At 34.0% G+C, this 16165-nt stretch overlaps 1 protein-coding gene across 1 annotated transcript in view; it reads left to right on the forward strand.

Moving 5' to 3' along the window:
* RPS6KA6 (ribosomal protein S6 kinase A6) overlaps positions 1 to 16165 on the forward strand; it is a 180040-nt gene that overhangs the window by 63164 nt on the left and 100711 nt on the right. Inside the window, exon 2 of the mRNA XM_070366584.1 lies at positions 665 to 781. Within this exon, the coding sequence (XP_070222685.1) occupies positions 665 to 781 (117 nt within the window). The remainder of the gene's footprint in view (positions 1 to 664; positions 782 to 16165) is intronic.

Below are 16165 nucleotides of genomic sequence, written 5' to 3' on the forward strand. Positions count from 1 at the left end.
ATTATAATGAAAGAATTCTTGAGGTTCACAGTTTTTGTCATGTCACAATTTACAAGGTGTTTTACTTTCTCTGCATGTACTTGTGAAGGTCTTAAAAGGCGACTCTTTCAGTTGTTGATTTTTTTTTTTTCCTGTCTCTACTTGGTTGAAACAGAAGCTGAAGCACAGATTTTGTATGCTTCTGTTTACATGAAATTATAGAGGTGTGGTGTTATCTGTGTGTTACAAAACCCAGGAAATGGGGATGCTAGTAGGCAATGACAGCCCACTCCAGTACTCTTGTCTGGAAAATCCTATGGACGGAGGAGCCTGGTTGGCTGCAGTCCATGGGGTCACTAGGAGTCAGACACGACTGAGTGACTTCACTTTCACTTTTCACTTTCATGCATTGGAGAAGGAAATGGCAACCCACTCCAGTGTTCTTGCCTGGAGAATCCCTGGGACGGGGGAGCCTGGTGGGCTGCCGTCTTTGGGGTCTCACAGAGTCGGACACGACTGAAACGACTTAGCAGCAGCAGCAGCAGCAGCAGTAGCCCATTAAACTCTGTGCTAGATTGAAGGAGTTAGACATTAAATTATTTCTGTTGTGATTTCTGGTTCTAAATGGAGCTAATCATAAGATGCTGTAACTATATTTGAGTATTGCTTGGATTTCTTTTTACAGGATGAAGGAGTTGTTAAAGAAATCCCTATTACTCATCATGTTAAGGAAGGATATGAGAAAGCAGATCCTGCGCAATTTGAGTTGCTCAAAGTTCTTGGTCAGGGATCCTTTGGAAAGGTAATGAATGCTTTTTTCCCTCATTTGTTTTTCTTTTAAACATTTAGCAAAAAATTGAACGCATAGGTAGAAATCTGGTAAATTTGCCATTTCTAAATTATCAAATGATACATCCAAAGGAAGGTCTAATTTCACTCCTTTTCTGTTGTTTTTTAAATCCCATTTCTTTATATTTCTCTGTCATGTTTTCTAATCCCCTGGGAAAATTGATTTCTCAAGGACAATATATAACATGCTATTTATTTGCTGCCTAAATCAAGAAAGTTTGAGTTTTGTAAAACAGGTCTTCTTTCTCTCTTCACATGCTGTCATGATCTCAGCTTTCTCTTGGTGATTTTTTCCTTAGCTCTATCACAGAAGTCAGAATGCATGTATCAATTCATGTATGAATGCATGAATTGTTAATTTATCATCTGTTATAAAAAATATGTGAATGTACAGCTATGGGAAGTACTGGGTAATTTAGGGATTATATAAAACTCCTACCTTCAAAGGGCTTTAATTTCAAGGGAAAAAGCAAAATTGAGGAGGATAAACTCTGACACTCATTATTAAAATTGGTTATTCAGTGCTTACTGATACATGATTATTAGGAAAGAAGTTTGTAGATCTGGTTCCTGAGTTTTGTATACCTAGCATCTAAGATACGAAAAATATTACATACAGGTATTAAGTAATAGCATGTAGGAAACAGCAACAACAGCAGTTTAAGGGAAGGAAGATAGTGAGAAAACTACTAATTTCTAACTTTAGGGTGGCTGAGATTTAGTTTCAAAGAGGAAAGTAAGGCAGTTGAGCATTGCTTCTTTATTATACTCTGAAATATTTTAAAAGAAAGACAATTATTGAACACCGGGTTTGTGTATACCACTTTTAAAGTAACATTGATGAATATAAAGTAGACGTTAATTGTCAAGTAATCTGATATCTGTGCAGTATAAAATACAACATGTAAAATATAGAGAAACATTTTTCAGGACACAAAAAGGACAAACTGAGGTGGATTATTGTTTGGTAGTGAATTGGTACAAGAGGTATATGATGACAAGGAGACAGGACTTGAATAGTTATGCTGGGGGAGAGTAAAACTAGAAGGAGCTTTTAACAGATGTGTGTATCTGTGTGTGTGGTGGGGGGAGTGTATTTATAGAATTGACCTGTAGAGGAGGCATGTGCATACTGAATACCTTTATTTTTTAAAGTTACTAAAAGTACAGTATTTTAAAAAAATATTTTACATACTATTTCTATGATGTTAATTTTAGAAGAACAGAGATGAATTTTCTTTTATATCCCCAATATATAAATGCTTGCATATTGACTTAAATAAAATCTCACCAGGCAAACATTTCAAGCCATTAAAAGTATCTGTCTTGTTATTTGATATACACACATACTTATCCATATGTGTATTTATTTATATCCAGCTTTGTTCCAGAAAGGATTTAAGGCTTTCATAAATGAATACTAAAGAAAATAAAAATAAGTGGGGATGATGATGGAAGCAGAAAAATTAGAACAGGAAAGATGAGTTGAAGCCAGGAATAAACTCTCTTGTTCACAAATGCATGGTATAATGGCCTCAAATTTTTTGGCCTCATTATAAAGAGGCTGATACATTTAATTGTATGATTATTGACAGAATCTTTAAGAAATATATCAAACAGACCAGAGAAATTTTTCTTATGGAGCTTCATAAAGAAAATACAGTATAACATAATGAAATATCTTCAATAACATCTTCACACTAAATATAGAAACATGCTGACAAGTTGTCAATGTGGTCCTTAAAAAAATCAGGGAACGTTCAGCTTTGTGCAGGAACTTTGATTTAACAAGGATATCATGGAAGCCCTTTTAAAAAATTCCTAATACTAAAATACAGAATAGTGACCCTTGTGCAGGTCATCAACCGAAGAAATATTAAGGAAGTGGCTTATTTTTTCCTTCTTAGGATGTGAAAACACTTGCTTGTCAGTATTACATCATTTGCGTAGGCATTGTGTGGTTGGGACTTGTTATATGCCAAACCTAGTCAGGAATTTGGCCAAGGCTGTGAATCAGATAAGTGTAGGAGCAATTCCAAGAAACTTTGAGCTGTAGTCTTATTTATACGATTTCCTATGAAAGTTCCATTGTTAAAATGCAATAAATATATTTTAGCATATATAAACCTTTGTGACATTAAATATCTATACAATCTATTTAATCAGGAAAAATACTATGAAAATCAGTTGTAAAATTGTATTTTAAAGATGCACATATTATCATAAAATATGCATATAAAATTCTGTAGTAAGCACATCAAGTAATGTGTGGATTGAAATGAAGTATACCAATCTACTTATGTTGTTGTTGTTTACTTGCTAAGTCATGCCTGATTCTTTTGTGACCCCATGGACTATAGCCCACTAGGCTCCTGTGTCCATGGGATTTCCCAGGCAAGAATACTAGTGTGAGTAGTCATTTCCTCCTCCAGGGGATCTTCCCAACCTCAGGATCAAACCTCTGTCTCCTGCTTTGGCAGGCAGATTCTTTACCACTGAGCCACCAAAAGATGCATATAAGATTCTGTAATAAACACACTAAGTAATGTATGAATTGAAATAAAGTATACTAAATAACTTATTTATTTTAAAACACAATAAAATAAAACACATGAAAACATCTTTGGCATTATTAGACTAGCCTTTCATATATTTCACATGTCAAGTCATATTTACACAAAACATACATTTTAACATTCCTTTTTTTTTTGCTTTTGTGATAGTAAAACCTTTAACTATAGGACTTAAAAATGAATTTTTGAAAATATCAAACCCTTGCCCTCCTAAGTAATTGATTAAGTATATGTGTTTACAACTTAAAATTTCTTGCAGTTGGTCCTTTCTTTCCAGTTAGTGTTAAAACTGTGCAGTTTTTCACTTCACTTCAGCCAGCAAATACTTCTTAATGAAGTCCATATGACAGAGAGAAAGTATGTTGGAGTAATTCACTCATTCATTTCTCTTTTGAACAATTTCTGAGAATTGGATTAGGGTGGTTGTAAAGAAACCTCTCTTATTTATTTTTTTAATTAATTAATTATTTTACTTTACAATATTGTATTGGTTCAGGAGAGATACGTTTTTGGATAACAGTAATTTGAAATCATGCAGCTTCTGTAGTTGATCATGGGAAGAGAGTAGAGTGAGATGATGTTTTCTTATGCTGAGAAAGTTCATCCATTAGACCTGAGAAGAACAAATCAGGTAATGAAAAAATAAACAATTACTTCCCGAGACTGTGAATGATGGCTTCTATTAGATGCCAAATTGAGATATTAGTGAGTGTTTTAAGAGATAGGGAAACAGTGGCCGCTTTGTGTGTCTTTTCAGAAAACCTGGACTACTGTTTTCTTCCTTCCTTAATTGCCTCTTTTTACCCTCTGTATTCCATTCTTTTCAGCCCCACTAAAGGCTGTGTTCTAGAACAGTAGTTCTCAAAGTGTGATCTTACTACCCTTGGACATCCACAAGACACTTTCATGGAGTCCTTAAGAACAAGACTGTTATAATAATGCTAAGATATTATTTGTAAATTTTTTTGCACTTTGGCACAATCCAGGAAGTGATTTTAAGCTATCAGTAATCATTATGACCTTCACTGCCACACATAGTTAGAAAAATACAAGTTTTACTTAAGAATGTTTTTGATGAGGTGTTAACAGTTATTAGATTTATCAAATATCAATCCTTGAGTATGCTTCTTTTTAATATTGTGGGATGAAATGAGAAGTACCCAAAGTACTTTAGCTGCACAACAAAAAATTTGATTGTCTCAAGACAGAATACTTGTGAAGTTTTTTGAATTGTGAGCTACACTAGACACTTTTTTCATGAAATGTCATTTTTCCATGAAAGAATGATTGACAAACTATGATTACTTAAATTTGGGCATTTGGTAGATGTTTTCCTCAAAAATGAATAGAGTGAACCTGTTCCTTCATGGAAAACAACTTAGTATTTTAGCCAATGATAAAATTTGAGCTTCAAAGCAAAAAATTAGAATTTTGGCCAATTTTTATTTTCCACTGTGCTCAACATGTTCTCAGTACTCAAAAGACTTTCCTGATGAGATTGCTACTGTCAACATTTGGAAGATCTGCATAACTCAGTGAACCAATGCTTTTTAGTTGACAAACACATGATGTTATCAAATCAGCCATCAGTGCAAAATCCATTCAACATGTCCCATAGACCAGTGGGTTATTATGTAAAAGAATATGGACAGTTAGTTGATGTGGTTTCAGATTTTTCACTGCAACTAATCTTTAAGAAACTTCTACTTGTCAAATTCTTGTGTCATATCAAAGAAGAATAACCACAATTATATGAAAAGGCTATTAAAATACTTCTCCCTTTTCCAGATATGTAACTGTGTGAAGCCTGATTTTCTTCTTATAATTTAAGCAAAGCAGTTTAATTGCAACAGATTGAATGAAGAAGCAGATAAAAGAATCCAACTATTTTCTGTTAAGCCAGATATTAGGGACTTGTAGAAATGTAAATCAGTGTCAGTCTTCTCAGTGATTTCTTTTTTTTGGTTTGTTTTGGAAAAAATATTCATTTTTATAAAAAATATTTATATTCACATGTAATTAGTTTATTATTTTTAATCAATAAATACATAGTTAATTTTTTGCTGTGATTTCTAATACAGTAAATATCAGCAGTTATAACCCACAAAAACAAAAGTACTTTGGAGTGATCAGTAATTTTTAAGTTTGTAAAAGAATTCTTGAGACCAAAAATAATTGAGAAATGCTTTCTTGGAAGAAACTTGAGAAAGAATGGAGTCATCACTCATGAAATGACTTGACTCCTTTGTTGTCAATATCTTGATCACCTGATATTGATTATAAAAAAGGAAACTGTTTATCAACATTTATTTGACCATGTCATTAAAATTGAATGAAAACTAAGTCTGGTATTTAGGGTTAATGCCATTCACTTTGAAGCTTTTGTGTGTATATTATGGCAGTTAATTTAATCTGCTCTTTAGAAACTGATGTAGACTGAAATCAGCTATACAAATACATATAAGTCCATGGTTTTTCACTGGTGAAATAGTAAGTAATGGTATGCAGTGGATTTGGAGGAAAGGGGGAAAAAAAGACTGGTTGGTCTAAATACAAAGTATGAGAAGCACTACAATAGATAGTGTGAAAATCTATAAAACTGAAATGGTCCTTGAGTTTAGGTCTGATATAAGAATAGGAGAAGGAGAGATTAAGTAATGATTAAATGAAGTAATGATTAAATGAACCCCCCCACTTGCCCAGTTGGCTGATATATAATTATCACATAGAATATTTTGAATAAAGAATTTTAAGCTCTACCATAGGAAGAAGACAAAAATTACTTAGAAGCTCTCCAATCTGCAGTTTTAGGTATACAAATTAGTTAATTTGATCTCATTTTGAATTTATCAGCATTTGAATAGAGTTTGTTAGAGTTGAGGATGGCAGGTTGAGGCAGTGAACACCAATTTAAAACTGGAAACAACCCTTTAATAGTAAATACCTGTTATGAAACTATAATATACTCATATTTATCTTCATAACTGAGGCTTTCTAAAACTTACCTTATAATGAATCATTTCTTGGTTTGAAAATATAAGAAATTATTACTTTAAGCTTAATCAGTAACTTTCACTTTTTTATTGAAATATTCACCATTATGATTCTTTCACTTAGCAGATAGTTAAGAATTGCCTCTAATATCTTATTAGAAAATAAATTGAAAATTTTTGTCACTCATTCTTGTCTGACTCTTTGCGACCCCATGGACTGTAGCCCTCCAGGCTCCTCTGTCCATGGAATTTTCCAGGCAAGAATACTGAAATGGGTTGCATTTTCCTCCTCGTCTTCATGACCCAGGTGTGGACCTGGGTCTCCTGCATCACAGGCAGATTCTTTACTGTCTGAGTCACCAGGGAAGCCCTATTAGAAAATAAAATACCTGGTAACTTATAAAATGGACCAATAGGAAACTAGAAATGAAGTTGTCAAATTAACAGTAATTAGATTTTTTGTTCCATATTAAGAAAACAAAAAGGAGCTTGTGTCTTATAAGGAGCTCCCTTAGCTCAAATTGTCTTTCATTATATTATTTATCTCTTATATCACAAACTTCTCAAATGTTCTTTTACATTTTCTTTTCCACATTGGAATGTATGAGCATGTGATTAAGTGAATGAAAGTGAGAAAGTGTAAACTAAGTATAATTTATAGGGAAAGGTATATCTTTATACAATTAGAGAATATGTAAGGCTATTTGTATATGCTAATATATATGTATAGCAGGAATGGCTTGGGATGTGAATTTCACTTTTAATTCTCTTATTAGGTATTTCTCGTTAGAAAGAAGACCGGTCCTGATGCTGGACAACTCTATGCAATGAAGGTGTTAAAAAAAGCTTCTTTAAAAGGTAGAAGATCAGAAAGCTTATTAAAATAAAACGTGGTAAAGCTTGTTTGAAGAAATGTGCTATGTATTGCCTATATGAGTAGATTTAGTTTCCTTTTAACATTAGTAATTGTTATTTCTAGGTTTGAGGATGGGGAACACGTGTATACCTGTGGCGGATTCATGTTGATGTATGGCAAAACCAATACAATATTGTAAAGTAATTAACCTCCAATTAAAATAAATAAATTTATATTTAAAAAATGATATTGACATATACTCTAATTTAGTGAGAGTGTATCCTGGTAAAAAAGAATTAATGGGATAAAAAGTGATACATTTTATTTAATTTAAAGTGAACTTGTTTTATTAAACTATATTCTTTTTCTTCAAGATTCTTATTTTTTCTGTTCCATCTGTTGGTATTACATATTGAGAAGGCACAGCCACCTGCATACAATTATATATACTGTCTTCCAGGCTGTGATAACAATAACACTGTGCTCAGTTTTAATCAGAGAACTCATTTGAACACTAATATATAATGCTTATCCGCCAAATAACACTGTGGCACTTAACCCATCTCTAGATCTAAACTGAATTTGTTAGCTTTTATACTGTGGTAATTACTGCCTAGGAATATTGACTTCAAATTCAGGCACTTACAAAGTTATATTTTAAATTTCTATATTTGTGTTTGGTGAATTATTGATGGACTCTCTACTGAAATTATATACAAGAACAATATACTCTAACCTTCTGTAATTTTTAGTTCGAGACAGAATTCGGACAAAGATGGAGAGGGATATACTGGTGGAAGTAAATCATCCATTTATTGTCAAATTGCACTATGGTATGTAATCTTTAAAAAAAAAATATGGAATTAGAGAACTAAGATTTCCTTTCAGACAATAATGTAACATAAGATAAATACTTCGAACAGGAAATAAATATGGAATGATTCAATACTTTCAGCTGTGTAAAACATACTTATCTGAAATAAGAATTAATATCCAGCTTTTAGTTGTTTTTCCTGTATTTGTTGGTTAACTTGTCTAAGGTAACAAGATAGTGTCTTTTGACTACTCTTGTCTAGTAGAATTTCTGTACTGTACTAGGCTGTACCTCTAGGGATCTTAGGCTATAAACTACTGTGATAATTTATTCAAAACATTCTTGTGTTTGAATGGGTTCCTCTTACATGTTCATAATGATCATATTCGTCTTATTTCCTCATCCTGTTGAAGAGGACCATATGGTATACTAGTCTATTTGAGTTATTTTTTCTTATATTTAGAGGGAGAGGAATACTAGTGAAAAGCAATAGGTACAATGGAAAGAACATGAATTTGGAGTCAAAGAATTCTTTTTTTTTTTTAACTGAGGTTTAGTTGATTTACAGTATTATATGTTTCAGGTGTACAATATAGTGATTCACAATTTTCGAGGTTATATTCCATTTATTCTTATTCCCTGTGTTATACTATATATTCTTGTAGCTTATTTATTTTATACATAGTAATTTATACCTGTTAATCCCATACCCCTATCTTGCCACTTTCCCCTACCTTTCCCCATTGGTAACCACTAGTTTGTTCTCCATAAGTTTGTTCCTTTTTTGTTAAATTCAAATTTTTTGATTCCAAATGTAAGTGATATCATCCAATATTTGTCTTTGTAAGACATGTTTCACTAAGCCTAATATACTCTAAGCCCATCCATGTTGTTGCAAATGACAATATTTCATTATTTTTTATGAGTGAGTAATACTCCATTGTGTATGTGTGTGTAGATGTATATATGTGTGTGTGTATGTATACACATATATATTTTCCACATCTTTAATACATTTACCTGTTGATGGATACGTAGGTAGCTTCCATATATTGTGAACTATAAAAAAATTCTGCCATGAACATTGTGGTGCATATATTTTTTTGTGGCAATATTTTCATTTTCTTCAGATATATACCCAAGTGTGGAATTGCTGAGTTATATTTTTATTCTTTTGAGGAACCTCCATACTGTTTTCCACAGTGCTTGCACCAATTTACATAACTTCTGACAGTGTACAAGGGTTTCATTTTGTCCACACCCTTTCCAACATTTGTTATTTGTAGTCTTTTTCATGATATACATTTTTGATGGATTGAGATGGTATCTCATTGGGGTTTTGATACTCTGATGATTAGCGATATTGAACGTCTTTTCATGTGCTAGTTGGCATTCTGTATGTCTTCTTTGGAAAAATGTCTATTCAGGTCTTCTGCCCATTTTTAAAATTGGGTTGTTTGTTTCTGTGGTGATGAGATATATGGTCTGTTTATATATTTTTGATATTAGCTCCTTATTAGTCATATCATTTGAAAATATTTTCTCAAATTTAGTAGGCTGTCTCTTCAATTTGTTGATGGTTTCCTTTGCTGTGCTAGAGCTTTTTATTCTAATTAGGTCTGATCTGTTTATTTTTGCTTCTGTTTCCTTTGCCTTAGGAGACAAATCCCAAAAAGCATTGCTTTGATTCATGTCCAAGAGTGTTCTACCTATGTTCTTTTCTAGAAGTTTTATGGTTTATGGTCTTACATTTAGGTCTTTAATCCATTTTGAGTTTATTTTTATATATGATAGAAAATTTCATTCTTTTACATGCAACTGTCCATTTTTCCCAGCACCACTTACAGAAGAGACTCCCTTTTTCTCTTTTGTATATTCTTGTCACCATTGTTGCAGATTAATCAATCACAGGTGGGTGGGTTTATTTCTGGGCTCTTTATTCTGTTCGATTGATCTATATGTCTCTATTTATGTCAGTACATACTGTTTTGATTTCTGTACCTTTTAGCATGGTCTGAAGTCAGGGAGTGTGATGCCTCTAGCTTTGTTCTTCTTTTTCATGATTGTTTTGGCTATTCAGGGTCTTCGATATTTCCATACAAATTTTAAAATTACTTGTTCTAGTTCTGTGAAAAGTGCCATTGGTATTTCAGTAGGGATTGCATTGAATCTTTAGATTGCTTTGCGCAGTATGGTCATTTTAACTATTAATTCTTGCAACCTATGCAGTTCTGAATTTTAATAATGGCTCCATTGCCAATTTATTGTATGCATGAGATTATGGCATTTAACTTCCCTGGGGAATTCAAAGGCAAAAATTACTGATCCAGTCTACTATGTTGCTCTTGGTTTTTGAAATTTAGATGAATAGCAGGCATTGATTTTATTTTTAGGTAATTTTGACAAATATGCATTATAGTAGTTACTCAGTTCAGTTCAGTCGCTCAGTCATGTCTGACTCTTTGTGACCCAATGAACCACAGCATGCCAGGCCTCCCTGTCCATCACCAACTCCCGGAGTCCACCCAAACCCATCTCCATTGAGTCAGTGATGCCATCCAACCATCTCATCCTCTGTTGTCCCCTTCTCCTCCTGGCCTCAATCTTTCCCAGCATCAGGGTCTTTTGCAGTGAGTCAGCTCTTCGCATGAGGTGGCCAAAGTATTGGAGTTTCAGCTTCAACATCAGTCTTTCCAATGAACACCCAGGACTGATCTCCTTTAGGGTGGACTGGTTGGATCTCCTTGTTGTCCAAGGGACTCTCAAGAGTCTTCTCCAACACCACAGTTCAAAAGCATCAATTCTTCGGTGCTCAGCTTTCTTCACAGTCCATCTCTCACATCCATATATGACCACTGGAAAAACCATCGCCTTGACTAGACGGACCTTTGTTGGCAAAGTAATGTCTCTGCTTTTTAATATGTTGTCTAGGTTGGTCATAGCTTTCCTTCCAAGGAATAAGCATCTTTTAATTTCCTGGCTGCAATCACCATCTGCAGTGATTTTAGAGCCCAACAAAATAAAGTCTGACACTGTTTCCACTGTTTCCCCATCTATTTGCCATGGAGTGATGGGACCAGATGCCATGATCTTAGTTTTCTGAATGTTGAGCTTTAAGCCAACTTTTTCACTCTCCTCTTTCACTTTCATCAAGAGGCTTTTTAGTTTCTCTTCACTTTCTGCCATAAGGGTGATGTCATCTGCATATCTGAGGTTATTGATATTTCTCCCGGCAATCTTGATTCCAGCTTGTGCTTCTTCCAGCCCAGCGTTTCTCATGATGTACTCTGCATATAAGTTAAATAAGCAGGGTGACAATATACAGCCTTGACATACTCCTTTTCTTATTTAGAACCAGTCTGTTGTTCCATGTCCAGTTCTAACTGTTGTTCCCTGACCTGCATGCAGGTTTCTCAAGAGGCAGGTCAGGTGGTCTGATATTCCCATTTCTTTCAGAGTTTTCCACAGTTTATTGTGATCCACACAGTCAAAGGCTTTGGCATAGTCAATAAAGCAGAAATAGATGTTTTTCTGGAACTCTCTTGCTTTTTTGAGGATCCAGTGGATGTTGGCAATTTGATCTCTGATTTCTCTGCCTTTTCTAAAACCAGTTTGAACATTTGGAAGTTCACGGTTCACGTATTGTTGAAGCCTGGTTTGGAGAGTTTTGAGCATTACTTACTTTACTAGCAAAAATCTGGTATTTTTCACCCATTATTCTTTCATTCCCCATTACCCAAATGGAATGAAAGTAGTAGTAGTATCTAAAGATCTCCTTCCTTGTATCTCTGGGATATCATTAATCACTAAACACCAGTTTTATGCAAAATATTCTGTTAAAATCAGTAGGCTCTAGAGGGGATATAATCTCTGATCTTAGGAAATTTTGTAATCTATAGGGAACACGGACATATAAGACCAATTAATTTTATAAATCAAAATAGTTTAAGGTACCATAAGATATAAGTAAAGTACAATGAGATGTCAAAGGTAGTAGCAAGTAATTCTGATGGGGAAGAGTGTAAGGACGCTGTGGGTAAATGTGAAAAGGAGGAAGTCCTTAATAGAAGAAAGCCTCTTAATAGAAGAAACAGGGGGTGACATTTTTGTTGAGCTCGACAGAATTAGTAGATTTTCAGTATATGGGGAGGTAGAATTCAGGCAATTGCAGTAGATTATGGTGCTTCATAAATGTGGAAAAATGATGATCTTACAAGTTTCTGTGTAGAGCTACAAAGTAGAACATCTGATATATTCTGGAAAAGGGTTTATAGCTTTTCAGTGCTAGTTTTAATTTTGAAATAATGTTACCGAATAATGGACCATGTAAGTAAATGGTTAATTTCAGTATAGTGTTCTGTGATAAAATTCTCAACAGCTATATTAAGTAAAAAGTATACTAAGCTTTGTAAGCCTTAAAAATTGTTACATCTGCATTTTAATTTCTAATTAGCCTTTCAGACTGAAGGGAAGCTGTATTTAATATTGGATTTTCTCAGGGGAGGAGATGTCTTCACAAGATTATCCAAAGAGGTGAGTATTTGTAAATTTTTGCTATATTTTATTTAAACAAAACTAATACATTGTGTTTGTTGTTTTGCTAAGTACTTTTTGCTATGGAAATTTTAAATATTATTTTTTTTTTGGTTACATAATATTTCATGAATGTGCCAGTTAATGGCATTTTCTGACTGTCATTTAAATCATTTCAATGTGTTACTCATTTTTCTCTTAGGAATAAGATCAGTATAAATAACTGGATGAAGTAGATAGGGGCAAGCCTAGGACATTGGCTACTTAAGCTACCAAAATGATTTTGAGAGTAAGCTTTAATTTATTCATGTTTAAAACAGATTTAGTGAGGTATAGTTGACATACAACAAACTGTACTTACTAAAGTACATGCTTTGATAAATTTTGACATTTGTGTAAACTTATAAAACCATCAATACAATCAAAATAATTAGTTTATCCATCGTCCCCAGCAATTTTCTTGTGTTTTTTTGTAATGCTTCCCTCCTGCCCCACCACTACTGAATCTGCTTTCTGTTACTAATTGGTTTGCATATTCTAGGACTTAATATAAATGAAATCATATGGTATGTATTGGTTTTTGGTCTGGCTTATTTAACTTAGCATAATTATTTTGAGATTCATTCAAGTTGTGGCGTGCATCAGTAGTTCATTTTTATTGCTGAGTGGTATTCCACTGTATAGGTACACAATGATTTGTCTATTCATTAACTTGTTGATGGATATACATTTTTTTCAATTTTTGGGTAATACTAATAGAGCTACTAGAAACGTTCATGTATGGACATTTTTTTTTTTCATGGTTAAATATTTAAGAATACAATGACTGGGTTATATAGTAGGTCTATATTTTAACTTAAAGATACTGTCAATCTATTTTCCAAAGAGGTTGTATAATTTTTACATTCTCACCAGCAGTATATGAAAGTTGCAGTTGTTCCACATTCTTACCAACACTTGGTATGGTCAGTCTTGTTTTAATTTTGTATATCTGATAAGTGTATGGTGACCTTATTGTGGTTTTGAATTTTTATAGCCCTAATGATTAATGATGTTGAACATCTCTTCATGTGCTTATTTGACATGTATTTTTTTTTTTTTTTTGATAAAATATCTGTTTAAATCTTTGGCCCATTTTTATTGGGTATTTTTAGTTACTGAATTTTGAAAGTCTTTATATATTTTGAATGCTAGGTCCTTTATCATGTATGTTTGAAAATGTTTTCTTCTGATCTGTTGTTTATCCTTTCATTCTCTTTAACAGTGTTTTTCAAAAAGCAGAAGTTCTTAGTTTTGATGTCTAATTTATAATACTTTTTTCCTTTTATGAATGATAGTTTTTGGTGTCTTCTTTAATGAATGTTTGCCTCATCCCAGGTCACAAAGATTTTCTCTTATGTTTTCTAGAAGTTTTCAAGTTTTTGGTTTTATATTTATGTTTATAATCAATTTTGAGTTCCTTTTCATATATGGTGTTAAGTATGTGTTACAGTCCTTTTTTCACAGTTATCCATATTTTACTGATACATAAGAAATGTTGAACTGTATTTGAGTTTTGAAAATAGAATCCTTTTTATTTCAGGCATTTTTAAAAACATTTAATTTGGAATTTGGGTATAGCCAATTAATAATGTTGTGATAGTTTCAGGTGAACAGCTGAAGGAACTCAACCATTACATCTTGTCCTCTTTTGCATATAGATATCTCATTGTTTTAGCATCATCATTGGAAAAGACTGTGCTTTCTTCCCCCTTATGGATCACAGTCATTTTTGGCAAAGGGGCTTGTGTAACTCAGTGAAACTATGAGCCATACTGTGCAGGGCCATCTAAGATGGATGGGTCATAGTGAAGAGTTCTGACAAAATGTAATCCACTGGTGGAAGAAATGGCAAACAGTGCCAATATTCTTGCCTTGAGAATCCCATGAACACTATGAAAAGGGAAAAAAGAAATAGAAGGTTGCACTGGAAATTGAGCCCCCCCCCCCAAGTTTGGAAGGTGTCAGTTATGCTATTGGGGAAGAGCAGAGGGCAGTTACTAATAGCTCCAGAAAGAATGAAGCGACTGTGCCAAATTGGAAAAGATGCTCAGTTGTGGGTCTGTTTGGTGGTGAAAGTAAAAGTTTGATTTACAACAGTGTTTCATAGGAACCTGGATGTTATTTCAATGGAAGTTTGACATGGTCAAGCAGAAGATGGTGAGTTTGAACATTGGCATCTTCAGAATCACTGAACTAAAATGGACAGGAATGGGTGTGACCAATATATCTACTACTGTGGGCAAGAATCCCATAGAAGAAATGGAGTAACCCTCATAGTCAACAAAAGAGTCCAAAATGCAGTATTTGGGTTTGATCTCAAAAAAGAATGATCTCGGTTCATTTCCAAGGCAAACCATTCAACATCACAGTAATATAAATCTATGCCCAAACCACTGATGCCAAAGAAGCTGAAGTGGACTGGTTCTATGAAGGCTTACAACACCTTCTAAAACTAACATCAAAAAAGATATCTGTCTCATCATAGGGGGATTGCACTGCAAAAGTAGGAAGTCAAGAGATACCCAGAATAACAGACAAGTTTGGAGTACAAAATGAAGCAGGGTGAAGGCTAACAGAGTTTTGTTAAGAGAACATGCTGGTTGTAGCAAACACTTTTTGCCAAAACCAGAGACAACTTTATATGTGGAAATCACCAGATGGTCAATGCCAAAATCAGATTGATGATGTTCTTTGAAGCTTAAGATGGAGAAGCTCTATACAGTCAGGAAAAACAAGACATGGAGCTAACTGTGGCTCAGATCATGAGCTCCTTATTGGAAAATTTAGGCTTAAATTTAAGAAATGGGGAAAAGCACTAGACCATTTAAAGTGTGAGTCGCTCAGTCATGTCTGACTCTTTGTGATCCGATGGACTGTAGCCCACCAGACTCATCTGTCCTTGGGATTCTCCAGGTAAGAATACTGGACTGAGTTGCCGTTCTCTTCTCTAGGACATCTTCCTGACCCAGAGATGGAACCCAGGTATCTTGCATTGCAGGCAGATTCATTACCATCTGAGCCACGAGGGAAGCCATTCGTGTATGACCTAAATCAAATCCCTTCTGATTATATAGTGGAAGTGAGGAATAAATTTAAGGGATTAGATCTGGTAGACAGAGTGCCTGAAGGATGGGGGTTAGTAACATTGTACAGGAGGCAGTGACCAAAAACTAACCTAAAGAAAAAGATATGCAAGAAGGCAAAGTGGTTCTCCAAGGAGGCTTCACAAATACCTGAGAAAAGAAGAGAAATGAAAGGCAAGGGAGAAAGGGAAAGCTTTATCCAACAGAATGCAAGTTCTAGAGAATAGCACAGAGAGTTAAGAAGGCCTTCTTAAATAAATAATGCAAAGAAATAGAGGAAAACAATAGAATGGGAAAGACTAGAGATCTCTTCAGGAAAACCGGAGATATCAAGGGAACATTTCATGCAAGAATGGACATGATAAAGGACAGAAATTGTAAGGACCTAACAGAAGCAGAAGAGATTAAGAAGAGGTGGCAAGAATACACAGAAAAACTAGGAA

This window comes from Bos mutus, chromosome X (genome assembly GCF_027580195.1).
Source record: "Bos mutus isolate GX-2022 chromosome X, NWIPB_WYAK_1.1, whole genome shotgun sequence".
Classification (NCBI taxonomy): domain Eukaryota; kingdom Metazoa; phylum Chordata; class Mammalia; order Artiodactyla; family Bovidae; genus Bos; species Bos mutus.